This window comes from Palaemon carinicauda, chromosome 2 (genome assembly GCF_036898095.1).
Source record: "Palaemon carinicauda isolate YSFRI2023 chromosome 2, ASM3689809v2, whole genome shotgun sequence".
NCBI classification, from domain to species: Eukaryota; Metazoa; Arthropoda; class Malacostraca; order Decapoda; family Palaemonidae; genus Palaemon; species Palaemon carinicauda.
In genome coordinates, this window is record NC_090726.1 from 195,248,684 (window position 1) to 195,267,153 (window position 18,470).

General features: G+C 46.3%; 1 protein-coding gene across 1 annotated transcript in view; it reads left to right on the forward strand.

The window, feature by feature from the left end:
- LOC137622791 (coiled-coil domain-containing protein 174-like) overlaps positions 1-18,470 on the forward strand; it is a 48,799-nt gene that overhangs the window by 14,465 nt on the left and 15,864 nt on the right. The window contains exons 3-4 of the mRNA XM_068353390.1: positions 5,320-5,422; positions 12,532-12,662. Coding sequence (XP_068209491.1) covers positions 5,320-5,422; positions 12,532-12,662 — 234 coding nt within the window. The remainder of the gene's footprint in view (positions 1-5,319; positions 5,423-12,531; positions 12,663-18,470) is intronic.

Below are 18,470 nucleotides of genomic sequence, written 5' to 3' on the forward strand. Positions count from 1 at the left end.
CATGCAGGAGTATCGTGCTGAGAAGGTTGACACTGCACCTGTTAACCTACAACCTGCCACGGTTGTGCGCTCAGCAGATACTGCGGCTGCCTGCTCCCACACTCCACCTGTGAGAGCTCCACCACCGATGCGCAGTCTACCCTGCCAGACGCATGTTCATGCTGCACCCTCCGTTGACATGCGTGAGCTACCGCATCAGCAGTGGGAAGGTGCTGTCAAGCTGCCGTGTTTTGACGCAATGCGGCATGCTCCGCAACCCACGGCAGTCCCTCCCACGCACCAGCACTCCGCTTTTGTTGTTGCCAGCTCCCACACTCCGACTGCCGAGAAGGTTGACGATGCACCCGTTGGCCTACAGCCTGCCACGGTTGTGCGCCCAGCATGGCTGCCTGCTCCCACACTCTTGTTGTGAGAGCTCCTCCACCCATGCGCAGTCGACCCTGCCAGACGCATGCTGACTCCCACAGACACACGGAGCACTCCGTTGCCGTGCGTGAGCTACCACAAGCTGCCGTGTTTTGACACGGTGTGTCAGCCTCCACAACACACTGTGGTTACCGCCACTCGCCCGCAGCAAACTAGTCAGTCAGGAGTTGAGGCTTCCCCACACAGCTTTGGTTGTTGCCAACTCACAGACTGTCTAGCAGTTACATGACGTTGCATTCTGGTCTGCTACTAATACACCAGTGCTGTATGTCCTCACGCACCTGTTGGGGTTGACAGTTCAGTTTTTGACAGTTCACAGACTGTCAAGCAGTTACATAACGTTGCCTTCTGGTCTGCTGCTTATGCACCAGTGAAACCCTCACTGAGAATACCTAGCTTTTCTCGGACATGGTTCCGGTAGATGAGATAGTGCTGTTCTCCCTCCTTCTGATATTCCCTTGAGGACTCTGTCATTTGGAGAGGAGCCTTAAGCTGCTTAGCCTCCTATGGACTTTAATTAAAGCATAACATGCTTCCAGGGAGGGTAAATGGTTCCGCTTCAGTCGCTAACCCCGTCTGTTGCCACACCTGCTCCCATAGACCTTGGGCTTTGTTGCAAGACATGCAGTCCAAGCTTAGTCCTTGATAGAGGATTTTTTACGGAGAAGAACCTTCTAGCCAACAACCTTCCTACTGGTTGGTTGTACGCCCTGTTGAAGCTGAGGTATCCTACTCACGTCCGCCAGTTGAGATGGTTCCTCCACCGGTGCGACCCAGTGTGGGTTGCCAGTCGCACGTTGACGTTAAGCGAATCTCGGAGGTGGTTGTGGATGTTCAGTGTGTCACTAGGAAGACGTTCAACACCCAGCAGAGGTGACTTGTTGTGACGCAGTGCGGCAACCTCAGCAACCCGATAAGGGGTTGTCTGCACAACCCAGACAGTCTAGACAGTTTCGGGTTGTCGCTGTACTTCCTCGCGTCTCCATGGTTGACAGTTCACAGACTGTGCAGTACCATGATCTTGTGTCCGGCTCCGTCACGCATCCACCAGTGCGACCGGATTCAGCGAGTCAGACGTTGCCCACTCCGTTGCCGTTTCCTCATCAGTTTCGGATGAGGAACCCTCTGATGAGGACATGGCTGAACAAGACGATCAACCCCCAGCCCTGCTATCCATCCAGAAGATGCTGAAGAAGGAACACGGCCCTGTCAGGCTGTGGATGAGTCTGGTTAGGACACTGTCATCCGTGGTTCAATTGGTGTCACTTGGAAGACTACACCTCCGTCCTCTTCGGTTTCATCTAGCTCTTCACTGGAAAAGGACAAGACGTTAGAAGCGGTCTCGATCCCGGTTTCCGGAAGATAAGTCTGGTCTGACTTGATGAAAGGACTTTATCAACCTTTGAAAGGGTCTTCCCCTGACTGTTCAGACTCCCAACCACGTTCTCTTCTCTGACGCATCAGACGTAGGCTGGGGTGCGACCTTAGGCGGTAGGGAATGCTCAGGATTATGGAACTCGAGTCAAAGGACAATGCATTTCAACTGCAAGAAGCTTCTGGCAGTACGTCTGACCTGGAAAAGCTTCAGGTCTCTCCTTCAAGGCAAAGTAATGGAGGTGAACACGGTCAACTCCCTGCTTTGATGTACATCTCCTAGCAAGGAGGGACCTACTCTCTGACATGGTACGAGTTCGCAAGTGACCTCCTCTCCTGTTCAACAGGTCTAGACTTTTCACTAGTAACAAGTTTCATCCAAGGCAACTTGAATGTCTTAGCAGATTGTCTCAGTAGGAAGGGACAATAATTCCAACATATTGGACCCTCCACAAGGATGTATGCAAGAGACTTTGGGTCACCTGGGGCCAGCCAACCATAGATCTCTTCGCAACCTCGATGTCCAAGAGGCTCTCAATACTTTGCTCACCTATCCCGGACCCAGCAGTAGTTCTTATAGATGCCTTTCTACTAGACTGGTCTCATCTAGATCTTATGCATTCCCTCCGTTCTAGATTGTCAACAAGGTACTGCAGAAGTTCGCCTCTCACGAAGGGACAAAGTTGACACTAGTTGCTTCCCTCTGGCCCGCGAGAGAATAACTTACCGAGGTACTTCGATGGCTAGTAGACGTTCCCAGAACTCTTCCCCTAAGGGTGGACCTGCTACGTCTGCCACGCGTAAAGAAGGTACTCCAAGGCCTCCACGCTCTTCGTCTCACTGCCTTCAGAGTATCGAAAGACTCTCGAGAACTAGAGGTTTTTCGAAGGAGGCAACCAGAGCGATTGCTAGAGCAAGGAGAACATCCACCCTTAGAGTCTACCAATCGAAGTGGGAAATCTTCCGAAACTGGTGCAAGTCAGTATCCGTATCCTCGACCAGTACCTCTGTAACTCAAATAGCTGACTTCCTCTTATATCTGAGGAAAGAGCGATCTCTTTCAGCTCCCACTATCAAGGGTTACAGAAGCATGTTGGCATCAGTCTTCCGTCACAGAGGCTTAGATCTTTCCTACAATAAAGATCTACAGGACCTCCTTAAGTCTTTTGAGACCACGAAGGAGCGTCGTTTGGTTACACCTGGTTGGAATTTAGACGTGGTTCTAAGATTCCTTATGTTAGACAGGTTCGAACCACTTCAATCAGCCTCCCTGAAAGATCTCACCTTTAAGACTCTTTTCCTGATATGCTTAACCACAGCTAAAAGAGTCAGTGAGATTCATGCCTTCAGCAAGAACATCGGATTCTCATCCGAAACGGCTACATGTTCTACATCTTGGTTTTCTAGCCAAACACGAGCTGCCTTCTCGGCCTTGACCAATATCGTTCGATATTCCAAACTTATCGTATGGTTGGAAATGAACTAGAAAGAGTATTATGTCCTGTAAGAGCTCTTAAGTTCTATTTTAAAACCTTTACGAGGCCCGTCTGAAGCTTTATGGTGTTCAGTTAAGAATTCATCTTTGCCTATGTCAGAGAATTCTTTATCCTATTTTTATCAGACTGTTAATACGAGAAGCTCATTCCCTTCTGAATGAGGAAGACCAAGCTTGGCTGAAGGTAAGGACACACGAAGTTAGAGCTGTCACAACTTCCGTGGCCTTTAAACAAAATAGATCTCTGCAAAATACATTCGACGCAACCTATTGGAAAAGCAAATCAGTGTTCGCGTCTTTTATCTTAAGAATGTCCAGTCTCTTTACGAGAACTGCTACACTCTGGGACCATTCGTAGCAACGAGTGCAGTAGTGGTAGGGGTTCCACCACTACAATTCCCTAATTCCAGAACCTTTTTAATCTTTCTCTTGAAATATTTTTGGGTTGTCCGGAAGGCTAAGAAGCCTTTCGCATCCTACTTGATTTGGCGGGTGGTCAAAATCATTTCTTGAGAAGCGCCTAGATTAGAGGTTTTGATGAGGACCTTTAGTATGGGTTGCAACCCTTCATACTTCAGCTCCTAGGAGTCGCTCAGCATCCTATGAGGATCGCGAGGCTCAGTAAGGAAGACGTACTTAAAAAGGCAGAGTAATTGTTCAAGTCGTCTTCCTTACCAGGTACTTATTTATTTTATGCTTGTTATTTTGAATAACTGCTAAAATGAAATACGGAATACTTAGCTCATAATGTCAACTTGTTATGCTGGTCTCTACCCACCCCCCTGGGTGTGAATCAGCTATATGATCATCGGGTAAGTTTGATATTGAAAAATGTTATTTTCCTTAGTAAAATAAATTTTTGAATATACTTACCCGATGATCATAAATTAAAGGACCCACCCTTCCTCCCCAATAGAGAACCAGTGGGACAGAGGAGAAAATTGGTTCGTTGTTGACATCGAGTACTTGAGTACCTACTTGACAGATGGCGCTGTTGATGTACACCCCCACCTGTATAGCGATCGCTGGCGTATTCCTCCCGTAGGTTTTTTCTGTCGGGCAGCAGGGATGCAGCTATATGATCATCGGGTAAGTATATTCAAAAATTTATTTTACTAAGGAAAATAACATTTTTGGTAACCAGAATATCGTTGAGAGACGCTTGGTAACGGTTCTTACAACATAAACTCGTTATTACAACATAAACTCGTTATTACAACATAAACTCGTTATTTTACCAATACAGTATTGTATACTCTTGAAGCCTATATGAACAGTATGCAAAGATTTATAATTGGCTTGTAGCTTTTATCTTTTTGGCTATTTAGGATCAGGTGTCTCCTTTCATGAAATTATGATTTGAATACGTACTTCAAGTCTTCCTACCTAATTTGAGATTCATGTTTTGGGTTTGTTACTGAACAAATTTAGCTTTTGCTGAATATGAAATGTGAAACTAATTTTGTAAAAAAAAAACTCCTTCAGCTATACTTAATAGCTCACCTTCATGCCCATGTTCCACTTGTCAGATTCTTGCAATATGAGGGATGCTTGGGTATGTTAACAGGGACCAGTTCAACTCAATGAACATGTGCACCACTCGCCCGTTTGAACTGAGCTCTTCCAGAATCTTTACCGTGGAAACATTGCAACAAGCAAATAACAATATAATTTATTTGCTTGTATTACAAAATTAGTTGTACTTTGTATTTTTAGACAAATTAAATACCTCTATTTGCAAAGTAATGGGTATGTAAATGTTAAATATGGTTAATGAAATATGTAAGTTTTCATTTTAGGTTTCAACTGCTATTCTTGTTCAGCCAGTAGAACTGTACTTTTGTTATTTATAATGATTTAGAAGCAATTACAGTAGTTAGAAGTATTGGCTTTTGTAAAAGAAATGGTTTTATTATAAGAAATAAGAGTATACCAATTTTGAGGAAAGTTTGAGCCCTTTAGAATTATTTTGAGAATGTTTAAGCACATTAAAACTTGTATATAATTGAAAGTATCGTCATCAGGTCTGTGCTAGAAAAGAAGGCGCAACTATATGACAAGCTGCATGGTGGGATTGAGGCACTAGAGGATGACAATCTTAATGAAAAGTATCTAGTCAATTTCCAGGTATGTCTTGATGTTTGTATGTGGTTTGTAAGTACTGTATCATATGTCTTTGAAAAAATCTGAGGCTATATGTATATATATTTGTATTATGATATCCTCATTAATTATGAATTTTTCAATATTAAACTTAGCCGGTGATTATATAAGCTGCAACTCTGTTGCTCGACAGAAAACTCTACGTTAAAAATCCGCCAGCGATCGCTATGCAGGTAGGGGGTGTACTTCAACAGCGCCATCTGTCGTGCAGGTACTCAGTACTCAATGTAAACACAGAACTCAATTTTCTCTCTGTCGGGCTACCGGCAAGACCTACTAATTCGCTGTGCTAACTGGATTTGTTTTTACAACTATTGGTGAAGTACACTATTCTAGTTTTGAGCTTTCGCTATGCAGGTGTTTTATCTTCATCTCAAAACTTGAACTCGTTTTGGATAGATTTAATTATGGTGACAAAGATAGTATGGACTTTCTTTCACTTTTAAATGGCCGACCCTTCCCTTAGACGAAAGTATGTTTAGGCTTTTAGTAATTATATCACGTTATAGATTTTCCTCTATATATTTTATATCTCTCCGCCTTTATTAGGCCTCTTCGATTAACTTTCCATTTATTATAAACATATAAAAATAATTTTAATGTTTTGTTTATATAGAACTTTCCCGAGAGTAGGCGGTCCTAACTTGGAAACCGAAGTTAATCAACGTTGAGCCCTTTATATCGTAATTAGCTTTTAAAGAGCTAAGGATTTAAAACTTTTTAAATGTAATATTTTATGAAAGATTTTCTTTGATAGTCTTCGTACTGTTTTCAAAGATGAACTAACGTTTAGTTTTTTTATGCTACGCAGTTGTTGACGTTCAGGACGTTCAACATGCGCTCTATCGTTACGATAGAGAGAGAGTGTATCACGGTTTCACTTTGCAGTAAGAGTAAATCGATTCTGACGTTTTGTTCATTCTTTCTTAGCTTAAATGTTTTAAATTCTAATTTAAAGGAACTTTTTATTTGAAAAACCTTTCAGTTTTTTCCTTTAGTCAAATAACATGTTTTTTTTTGACGATATATAATTGGGCTCTTCTCTTAGGTGCGAAATCAAGAGAGAAAGAGAGAGAGAGATAGAGACGGAGGGAGAGAGAGGAGAGTAAACGTTCCGTTCAAGCGGGTAACGTTGTTCTCGTGTTACTCTCGTCCCTAGTCTCTGTACGGGGAGGAAGGATAAAACGTTTTTAGGTTTTTATTCTCGTCCCCAGGCTATGTGCGGTGAGAGATTGAAAACGTAGTTATATGAACTAGTGTTTAGTCTCTTTCCCAGCCACTGATTTTTCTTTTTATCTTAAAATATGTTTTCTGTTTTTTGCTGGTATTATGAGCTTGCATTATACGACTAATTTCGCAATTACTACCTTTTAATGAAGGGTAGAATTGCGTGTTTCAGGTAGAAATAAGTGCAAAACAGAAAATCGAAGTGATAAAGTGATATACGCAAAGTGTTACAGCGCAAAGTGTTACAGTGTTGCGTCCGAGGGTTCGTCTGTTCGTGCCTGTCGTCCTCCCAGTCCGGGACCTCTTGCAAGCTCCCAAGCCCAGGGGAGAAGCAATGTCGTACGACCAAAGGGTTCGAGAGGCTTTAATCAGCGAACAGACGTTCCCTCCGTGATTTCGGGCGTATCTACCCAAGATCGCCCCACCCACACAAAGACGAGAGAGCCCATTTATTCCTCGTCTGCAGAAGAGGTTTCTCGTAAGAAACCATGGACCAAGGTCTCGCGGCTTCTTAAGCGCAAGTCGGTCCCTTCCACGCAAGTCCAACGGCCCAGTTGTAGCCACTGGGTCAGTTCGGACTCGCTGCAGTCTTCCGACGACTGCTCACCTCCTAAGAGAGGCAAAGCGGTACCGCATCAGGCAGTCACACCGTCTGTTGCCGCACCTGCTCCTGTAGACCCTAAGTGGTCTTTGCTGCAGACCATGCAGTCTCAGTTAACGTCATTGATGCAGGACTTTCGTGCGGAGAAGGTTGACGCTGCACCAACCTCTAGCCTACAACCAACCACAGTTGTGCGTCCTGTGGACGCTGAGGCGACCTTCTGCCGCACTCCAGCTGAGAAAGTCCCGCCACCCATGCGTTCCAGTGTACCCTGCCAGCCGCATGTTGACGTTCAGCGACGCACGGAACCTTCCGTTGACGTTCGCGAGGTACAACAACAGTCTAAGTTGTTTTGTTTTGACGCGGTGCGTCAACCTGCGCATTCTAGAGTTGTTTTGACTGCTCAGTCTAGGCAGTCAAAGCAGTCTCGAGTGGACGCTGTACGTCCTCACGCACCTGTTGTGGTTGACAGTTCAGTTGTTGACAGTTCACAGACTGTCAAGCAGTTACATGACGTTGCGTTCTGGTCCGCTACTAATGCACCAGTGAGAGACTCAGCTTTTATCGGACAAGGTTCCTGTAGATGAGGAAGTTGCTGTTCTCCCTCCTACTGATATTCCCTTGAGGACTCTGTCGGATGGAGAGGAGCCTTAAGCTGCTTAGCCTCCTATGGACTTTAATTAAATCATGATGATTTTTTTTTTTAAGGATCTTCGTCCGGATCTTGTAACTGCTGCTCCTCGTTCGCCTAAACGTCAGAGCTTACACTAGGCCTAGCTACTTCGAAGCCGTTGTTTTTAAGCTAGTGCTCTCTCGCTCTTCTAGAGAGCGTTATGTTGGCTAGGCGACTGGTTTTTTCACCAGGAGGAGTTTGGGGGATACAGCTTTTGCTTTCCCTTCTTTTAAACTGGTTTATAGAGCGAGAGTATGATATGACACGAGAGAAGTTCTCGGCTTGGGAGTTCATGCCTCTGCCCAGATAGACTTCTCAATTCTGGTAGACTCTCCCTGGCGCCTAGCCAGGAGACGCTCCAAGTTGTTTACAAGTCAACTTCTCACCTATTGTCGAGCCTTTGAAGTTTTGCTGTACTATTATGTCACGCATAACAAGGCTTTCAGGGATGGTAAACGGTTCCGCCTCAGTCGCTAACCCCGTCTGTTGCCACACCTGCTCCCGTAGACCCTAAATTGGCTTTGCTGCAAGACATGCAGTCCAAGCTTGCGTCCTTGATAGAGGACTTAAATGCGGAGAAGAACCTCCTGGCCAACAACCTTCCAACCGGTCGGTTGTGCGCCCTGTTGACGCTGAGGTAACCTACTCGCGTCTGCCAGTTGAGGTGGTTCCTCCACCGATGCGACCCAGTGTGGGTTGCCAGCCGCACGTTGACGTTAAGCGACGCTCGGAGGTGGTTGTTGACGTTCAGGACGTTCAACAACCAGCAGAGGTGACTTGTTGTGACGCAGTGCGTCAACCTCAGCAACCCGGTAGGGTGTTGACTGCACAACCCAGACAGTCTAGACAGTTTCGGGTTGACGCTGTACTTCCTCGCGCACCCATGGTTGTTGACAGTTCACAGACTGTGCAGCAGTTCCATGATATTGCGTCCGGCTCCGTCACGCATCCACCAGTGCGACCGGATTAAGCGAGTCAGACGTTGCCCACTCCGTTGCCGTTTCCTCATCAGTTTCGGATGAGGAACCCTCTGATGAGGACGTTGCTGAACAAGACGATCAGCCCCCAGCCCTGCTATCCATCCAGAAGATGCTGAAGAAGGAACGCTGCTCAGTCAGGCTGTGGATGAGTCTGGTAGGGACGCTGTCATCCGTGGATCAATTTGTGTCACTAGGAAGACTACACCTCCGTCCTCTTCTATACCATCTAGCTTTTCACTGGAAAAAGGACAAGACGCTAGAAGCGGTCTCGATCCCGGTTTCCGAAAAGATGAAGTCTTGTCTGACTGGGTGAAAGGACTATATCAACCTAAGAGAGGGTCTTCCCCTGACTGTTCAGACTCCCAACCACGTTCTCTTCTCGGACGCATCGGACGTAGGCTGGGGTGCGACATTAGACGGTCGGGAATGCTCGGGATTATGGAACTCGAGTCAAAGGACAGTGCATTTCAACTGCAAGGAGCTACTGACAGTACGTCTGGCCTGGAAAAGCTTCAGGTCTCTCCTTCAAGGCAAAGTGGTGGAGGTGAACTCGGACAACACCACGGCTTTGGCGTACATCTCCAAGCAAGGAGGGACCTACTCTCTGACGTTGTACGAGATCGCAAGGGACCTCCTCACCTGGTCAAAAGGTCTAGACATATCACTAGTAACGAGGTTCATCCAAGGCAACTTGAATGTCATGGCAGATTGTCTCAGTCGGAAGGGACAAATAATTCCAACAGAATGGACCCTCCACAAGGATGTATGCAAGAGACTTTGGGCCACCTGGGGCCAGCCAACCATAGATCTCTTCGCAACCTCGATGACCAAGAGGCTCCCAATATTTTGCTCACCAATCCCGGACCCAGCAGCAGTTCATATAGATGCCTTTCTCCTAGATTGGTCACATCTAGATCTATATGCATTCCCTCCGTTCAAGATTGTCAACAAGGTACTGCAGAAGTTCGCCTCTCACGAAGGGACAAGGTTGACGCTAGTTGCTTCCCTCTGGCCCGCGAGAGAATGGTTCACCGAGGTACTTCGATGGCTAGTAGACGTTCCCAGAACACTTCCCCTAAGGGTGGACCTTCTACGTCAGCCACACGTAAAGAAGGTACACCAAGGCCTCCACGCTCTTCGTCTGACTGCCTTCAGACTATCGAAAGACTCTCGAGAGCTAGAGGCTTTTCGAAGGAGGCAGCCAGAGCGATTGCTAGAGCAAGGAGAACATCCACCCTTAGAGTCTACCAATCGAAGTGGGAAATCTTCCGAAACTGGTGCAAGTCAGTATCCATATCCTCGACCAGTACCTCTGTAACTCAAATAGCTGACTTCCTCTTACTTCTGAGGAAAGAACGATCTCTTTCAGCTCCCACTATCAAGGGTTACAGAAGCATGTTGGCATCAGTCTTCCGTCACAGAGGCTTAGATCTTTCCAACAATAAAGATCTACAGGACCTCCTTAAGTCTTTTGAGACCACGAAGGAGCGTCGTTTGGTTACACCTGGTTGGAATTTAGACGTGGTACTAAGATTCCATATGTCAGACAGGTTCGAACCGCTACAATCAGCCTCCCTGAAAGATCTCACCTTAAAGACTCTTTTCCTGGTATGCTTAGCCACAGCTAAAAGAGTCAGTGAGATTCATGCCTTCAGCAAGAACATCGGATTCTCATCCGAAATGGCTACATGTTTTACAACTTGGTTTTCTAGCCAAAAACGAGCTGCCTTCTCGGCCTTGGCCAATATCGTTCGATATTCCAAACTTATCGTATGGTTGGAAATGAACTAGAAAGAGTCTTATGCCCTGTAAGAGCTCTTAAGTTCTATTTAAAACTAACTAAACCTTTACGAGGCCCGTCTGAAGCTTTATGGTGTTCAGTTAAGAAACCATCTTTGCCTATGTCAAAGAATGCTTTATCCTATTTTATCAGACTGTTAATACGAGAAGCTCATTCCCATCTGAATGAGGAAGACCAAGCTTTGCTGAAGGTAAGGACACACGAAGTTAGAGCTGTCGCAACTTCCGTGGCCTTTAAACAAAATAGATCTCTGCAAAGTATAATCGACGCAACCTATTGGAAAAGCAAGTCAGTGTTCGCGTCTTTTTATCTTAAGAATGTCCAGTCTCTTTACGAGAACTGATACACTCTGGGACCATTCGTAGCAACGAGTGCAGTAGTGGGTGAGGGCTCAACCACTACAATTCCCTAATTCCATAACCTTTTTAATCTTTCTCTTGAAATGTTCTTTATTGTTGTTTTTGGGTTGTCCGGAAGGCTAAGAAGCCTTTCGCATCCTGGTTGATTTGGCGGGTGGTCAAATTCTTTTCTTGAGAAGCGCCTAGATTAGAGGTTTTGATGAGGTCCTGTAGTATGGGTTGCAACCCTTGATACTTCAGCTCCTAGGGGTCGCTCAGCATCCTAAGAGGATCGCGAGGCTCCGTAAGGAAGACGTACTTAAAAAGGCAGAGTAATTGTTCAAGTCGACTTCCTTACCAGGTACTTATTTATTTTATGTTTGTTATTTTGAATAACTGCTAAAATGAAATAAAAAATCCTTAGCTCATAATAATGTAAACAATTATTGCTGGTCTCTACCCACCCCCTGGGTGTGATTCAGCTTATATAATCACCGGCTAAGTTTAATATTGAAAAATGTTATTTTTATAATTAAATAAATTTTTGAATATACTTACCCGGTGATTATATATTAAAGGACCCTCCCTTCCTCCCCAATAGAGACCCAGTGGACCGAGGAGAAAATTGAGTTCTGTGTTTACATTGAGTACTGAGTACCTGCACGACAGATGGCGCTGTTGAAGTACACCCCCTACCTGCATAGCGATCGCTGGCGGATTTTTAACGTAGAGTTTTCTGTCGAGCAACAGAGTTGCAGCTTATATAATCACAGGGTAAGTACTATTCAAAAATTTATTTTATTATAAAAATAACATTTTTCAGGCATTTCACTCCCCCCCCCCCCCCTCTTAAAAGAAAAATAAATATGAGCCAGTAGTACTGCTCATTTTGGTAGATTCCAGGGCCACAAATGGTAATAGTCTATGTCTTAGTGCATCAAAATTCTGCTTAGTTCTCTGCTGCCGGTGTAAAAATATCCTTTGGATATAACAACCAGAGCTCCTCAGCACTGATAGCTTGCCTCATTCTTTTGTACATAATATACAGCATCTCATTTTTTCAGAGATCAACTAATCCAGTTCTGCCTCAAGTATAGTGTTAGGTTTGCTTTTGATCTTTCAATTGAGTTTTTTCCATCAGCAATGATATTATTATTTAAAGGGTTTTATTGGTTGAAGGTGTTTTTTTTCCTTTCTTTCTTTTTTTTCATGTTAAAGTTGTGAATTTTGGAGCCAGTTAATTAAAGATTTGTGTATAAGACCTGGCTAAGATTAATACAAATTTTGGTACCTTACAGAAACTCATCTGATTAGTATATTGTAACAGGTATCATATTAATTAAAATTGTTGGTGAATTCCATATGATATTTTAATGCATTCTGTTTTGTAACTCAATCAAGTTAAGTATGAAAATCAAATTAAAAATTCTTTTAAATTATTTTTTTCTTTTAGAGGAAAATTGTTGATGAAGTAAAGGAAAGAAAAAGAGTTCGGGAATCCGAGGACAAGATAAAAGCCGAGCAGAGGGAAACAGAAGAGTTGAACTCGGAGGATTATAAACCAAAAGGAAAGGATGAGGAATGGTAAGAGATAATCAACAGATTTAGTCATTTTACACTGCAATTAGAATTAATTAACCTCAATTATTGTAGTGCTATGGCTCTTCATAAGAGGTCACAAGCCAATTTTGTCACCAAGCCATATTTATTCTCTTTCCAAAGTTGAAATCTTTTGCTTTTGTTTACCATCAGGTTATTTAAAAGTATTTTTCAGATATTTTCTGCCCAAATTTTATCAATTTTACAATGATAATCCTTGCTATTTAATTAGAACTCATAAAATGCTGAAAATAAAACTTAATTTCAATCAAGGTTATGGTTATAAACAAATAAATACCAAAGACCATTGTTTTAGGGTCTTTAAATTCCATTTTCTTATTTCCAATTATAAATTTTTCAATATTAATCTTACCCGTTGATCATGTAGCTGCAGCTCTGCTGCCCGACAGAAAAAACCTACGGGCGGAATACGCCAGCGATCGCTATACAGGTGGGGGTGTACATCAACAGCGCCATCTGTCGAGTAGGTACTCAAGTACTTCTTGTCAACACAGAACCAATTTTCTCTCTGTCGTGCCACCGGCAAGACCTACTTGATACGCTGTTGTTTTCTGGAGTTGATTTTCACGTTATTTGGTGAAGTATTCTCTCTAGTTATTAGCTTTCGCTGTGCAGAAGTTATCCTCAATACTTTCTCACTTTCATTGATTAGATTTTGGATTATTTGTTGACGACTTGGATAGATTTTGGATTTCCCCCCTTTGACTAATTCAAGATGTCTGACCCTACTCAAGTCCCCAAGTACAGGAAGTGTAGCGCTAGGGACTGTTCTAGGCGTCTTCCGAAGGCCTCTATCGATCCGCACACCGTTTGTTCCAATTGTAGGGGTAAAGCCTGTCTATTGGAAGATCGATGTGAGGAATGCGCTGGGCTTTCGGAATTCGATTTTCAAGAATTCCTTAAGTATGCACGTAGGCTAGAGAAGGATAGGATCAGGAGGAGTTCGTCTCGCTCTATTGATTTTTCCTCTCCCCATGCCCCACAACCTATTCCTTCCCCTGTAGTGGTTACACCCGACCCTCCTACTAGCTCTCATCAACCTTCGATGGCGGATATGATGCGTGCCATTCAGGCTCTTGGTGAGAGAGTTGAGTCATTAGCGAATGACCGCAATCAACTCATGGCTGACGTCAGGGAGTTGAAAGGTAAAAGTGCAGTGGGAAGTGAAGTGAGTGTCAGTGCAGTGAAAAGTGTCAGTGTTACGCATGAGGGTGCGTCTGTTCGTGCCTGTCGTCCTCCCAGTCCGGGACCTCTTGCAAGCTCCCAAGCCCAGGGGAGAAGCAATGTCGTACGACCAAAGGGTTCGACAGGCCTTGATCAGCGGACAGACGTTCCCTCCGTGGTTGAGAACGTATCTTGCCGAGATCGTCCCACCCACAAACAGACGAGTGAGCCCATTCATTCCTCGTCTGCGGAAGAGGTTTCTCGACAGAAACGCTGGACCAAGGTCTCACGACCTCTCAAGCGCAAGGTCCCTTCCGAGCGAGTCCAACGGCCCAGGGGTAGCCACTGGGTCAGTTCGGACTCGCCGCAGTCCTCCGAAGACTGCACACCTCCCAAGAGAGGTAGAGTGGTTCCGCAGCAGGCAATCACTCCGTCTGTTGCCGCACCAGCCGCTGTAGACCCTAAGTGGTCTTTGCTGCAGTCTATGCAGACTCAGCTAGCTTCCTTCATGCAGGAGTATCGTGCTGAGAAGGTTGACGCTGCACCCGTTAGCCTACAACCTGCCACGGTTGTGCGCCCAGCTGACACTGCGGCTGCCTGCTCCCACACTCCGGCTGTGAGAGCTCCACCACCTATGCGCAGTCGACCCTGCCAGACGCATGTTGACGTTAGCCGACGTGCGGCACCCTCCGTTGACGTGCGCGAGCTACCGCATCAGCAGGAAGGTGGAGTCAAGCTGCCGTGTTTTGACGCGGTGCGTCAGTCTCCGCAACCCACGGTGGTCCCCACCACGCACCACCACTCCGCTGTTGGATCCAGTGCAGCTACGCATGCACCCGTGCTGCCGGATTCAGCCGTTCAGCTTTTATCTCCTCCTTTGCCGCTTCCTCCTCAGCATTCGGATGAAGGAATCTCTGATGACGACGAAGCTGCGCATTTGGACGACCAACACTCCGACATAGATGAACCCAAGACTACGCCTCCCTCCTTAGACTTTAGGAAAGTCCTTGCCCTGTTTAAGGAGTTGTATCCGGACCAGTTTGTGTCTGCAGCTCCACGCTCACCTCCCTCTGAGTTCGCTTTAGGCATGCAGTCAGCAGCTCCTGCCTTTACGAAGCTCGTACTCGCTCGCTCGTCCAAGAGAGCTTTAAGGGTACTGGGAGAGTGGTTGCAGGCCAAGAAGCAGCTTGGGAAGACATCCTTCATGTTTCCCCCTGCCAAGCTTGCTTCCAGATCTAGCGTCTGGTATGCCACGGGAGAGGTTCTCGGCTTGGGAGTTCCTGCCTCTGCCCAGGGCGACTTCTCAAGTCTGGTAGACTCTCCCCGCAGACTGGCTATGAGACGCTCCAAGATTTGCTGGACTTCTTCGGACATGGACCATCTTTTGAAGGGAGTTTTCCGTGCGTTCGAGATCTTTAACTTCCTGGACTGGTGTTTGGGAGCGTTGAGCAGGAAGACCTCCCCTTCGGATAAGGATTCTGCCATGCTCATCATGTCCTGCATGGACAAAGCCATACGGGATGGTCCTGGCGAGCTTGCGGCTTCTTTCGTGTCTGGAGTTCTCAAGAAGCGGGATCACCTTTGCTCCTTCTTGTCGGCGGGAGTCACCCCATGTCAGAAGTCAGAACTGATGTTTGCTCCGCTATCGAAGTGTCTCTTTCCTGAAGAGTTGATCAAGGGGATTGCCGCCTCGTTGATCCAGAAAGACACTCATGACCTGGTGGCGTCATCCGCACGTAAAGTCACAGCTTTACCTTCCGTGCCTAGACCTAGGATGGACACACCAGCGTCTAGGTTCATTCCGCCCTTTCGTGGCAGAGCCTCCAGCAGAGGAGGTACTCGTGCCAATAGTCAACGTGGCAACAAGAAGAAGGGTTCCAAGTCCTCAAGAGGCAGAGTCTGATTGCCACCTTCTTCAGACAGCAGTGGGAGCCAGGCTCAAGAACTACTGGCAGGCCTGGGAGAACAGGGGTGCGGACGCACAGTCTGTGAAGTTACTCAGAGAGGGGTACAGGATTCCATTCTTGCGCAAGCCCCCTCTAGCAACAACTCCCATCGACCTCTCTCCCAGGTACAGAGAGGAGGACAAGAGGCTAGCTTTACAGCAAGAGGTGTCTCTCTTGCTACAAAAGGGAGCGGTAGTCATAGTCCGGGACCATCAATCCCCGGGCTTCTACAACCGTCTCTTCTTAGTGGCGAAGAAGACAGGAGGGTGGAGACCGGTGCTAGACGTCAGTGCTCTGAATGTCTTTGTCACCAAGCAGACGTTCACCATGGAGACGACGAAGTCGGTTCTAGCATCGGTCAGGAAGGAAGACTGGATGGTCTCGTTAGACCTAAAGGACGCGTACTTTCACGTCCCCATCCACCCAGATTCCCAACCTTTTCTAAGGTTCGTTTTTGGGAAGGTGGTATACCAGTTCCAAGCCCTGTGCTTTGGCCTAAGCACGGCACCTCTAGTGTTTACCAAACTGATGAGGAATATTGCCAAATTCCTGCATTTAGCAGACATCAGAGCCTCCCTCTATTTGGACGACTGGCTTTTAAGAGCTGCGTCAAGTCGTCGCTGTCTGGAGAATCTAAAATGGACTCTGGATCTGACCAAGGAATTGGGTCTCCTGGTCAATATGGAAAAGTCCCAACTCGTCCCATCCCAAACTATAGTATATCTAGGTATGGAGATTCAGAGTCAAGCTTTTCGGGCTTTTCCGTCGGCCCCCAGAATCAGTCAAGCCCAAGAATGCATCCAGAGCATGCTGAAGAAGAACCGATGTTCAGTCAGACAGTGGATGAGTCTGATAGGGACGCTTTCATCTCTGGACCAGTTCATCGCGTTAGGGAGACTCCTCCTCCGACCCCTTCAGTATCACCTAGCTGCTCACTGGAGAAAGGACATGACGCTAGAAGCGGTCTCAGTTCCTATCTCCGAGAAGATGAAGTCTGCACTGACTTGGTGGAAGAACAACATTCTTCTCAAGGAAGGTCTACCACTGGCTGTTCAGACCCCCGACCACCTTCTCTTCTCGGACGCATCGGACACGGGCTGGGGTGCGACACTGGACGGTCGGGAATGCTCGGGCACGTGGTATTCGGATCAAAGAGCACTGCACATCAACTGCAAGGAGCTACTGGCAGTTCATCTGGCCTTGAGAAGCTTCAAGTCCCTCCTTCTAGGCAAGGTGGTGGAGGTGAACTCCGACAACACCACAGCCTTGGCGTACATCTCCAAGCAAGGAGGGACTCATTCGATGACGTTGTTCGAGATCGCAAGGGACCTCCTCACCTGGTCAAGAGATCGAAACATATCTCTAGTAACGAGGTTCATTCAAGGCGACATGAATGTCATGGCAGACCGCCTCAGCCGGAAGGGTCAGATCATCCCAACAGAATGGACCCTTCACAAGAATGTTTGCAACAGACTATGGGCCTTGTGGGGTCAGCCCACCATAGATCTGTTCGCTACCTCGATGACCAAGAGGCTCCCAAATTATTGCTCACCGATTCCGGACCCAGCAGCAGTTCACATAGATGCCTTTCTTCTGGATTGGTCCCATCTAGACCTTTATGCGTTCCCCCCGTTCAAGATTGTCAACAAGGTACTGCAGAAGTTCGCCTCTCACGAAGGGACAAGGTTGACGTTGGTTGCTCCCCTCTGGCCCGCGAGAGAATGGTTCACCGAGGTACTGCAATGGCTAGTAGACGTTCCCAGGACTCTTCCTCTAAGAGTTTACCTTCTGCGTCAGCCGCATGTAAAGAAGGTACACCCAAGCCTCCACGCTCTTCGTCTGACTGCCTTCAGACTATCGAAAGACTCTCAAGAGCTAGAGGCTTTTCGAAGGAGGCAGCCAGAGCGATTGCCAGAGCAAGGAGGACATCCACTCTCAAGGTCTACCAGTCAAAATGGGAAGTCTTCCGAAGCTGGTGCAAGGCGAATTCAGTATCCTCAACCAGTACCTCTGTAACTCAGATAGCTGACTTCCTTTTACACCTAAGGAAGGTAAGATCCCTTTCAGCTCCTACGATCAAAGGTTACAGAAGCATGTTGGCAGCAGTCTTCCGCCACAGAGGCTTAGATCTTTCCAACAACAAAGATCTATAGGACCTCCTTAAGTCTTTTGAGACCTCGAAGGAGCGTCGGTTGACCACACCAGGTTGGAACTTAGACGTGGTTTTAAGGTTCCTGATGTCAGCAAGGTTCGAACCGCTTCAATCAGCCTCTTTTAAAGATCTCACTTTGAAGACTCTTTTCCTCGTCTGCTTAGCAACAGCTATAAGAGTCAGTGAGATACACGCCTTCAGCAGGAACATAGGATTTACATCTGAAACGGCTACATGTTCCTTACAGCTTGGTTTTTTAGCCAAAAACGAACTCCCTTCTCGTCCTTGGCCCAAATCGTTCGAGATTCCAAGTCTGTCCAGTTTGGTTGGAAACGAACAAGAGAGAGTCCTTTGCCCAGTAAGAGCTCTTAAGTACTATTTAAGACGTACGAAGCATTTACGAGGACAATCAGAAGCTTTATGGTGCTCTATTAAGAATCCTTCTTTACCGATGTCGAAGAACGCAGTGTCTTATTACATCAGACTTTTGATTAGAGAAGCTCATTCTCT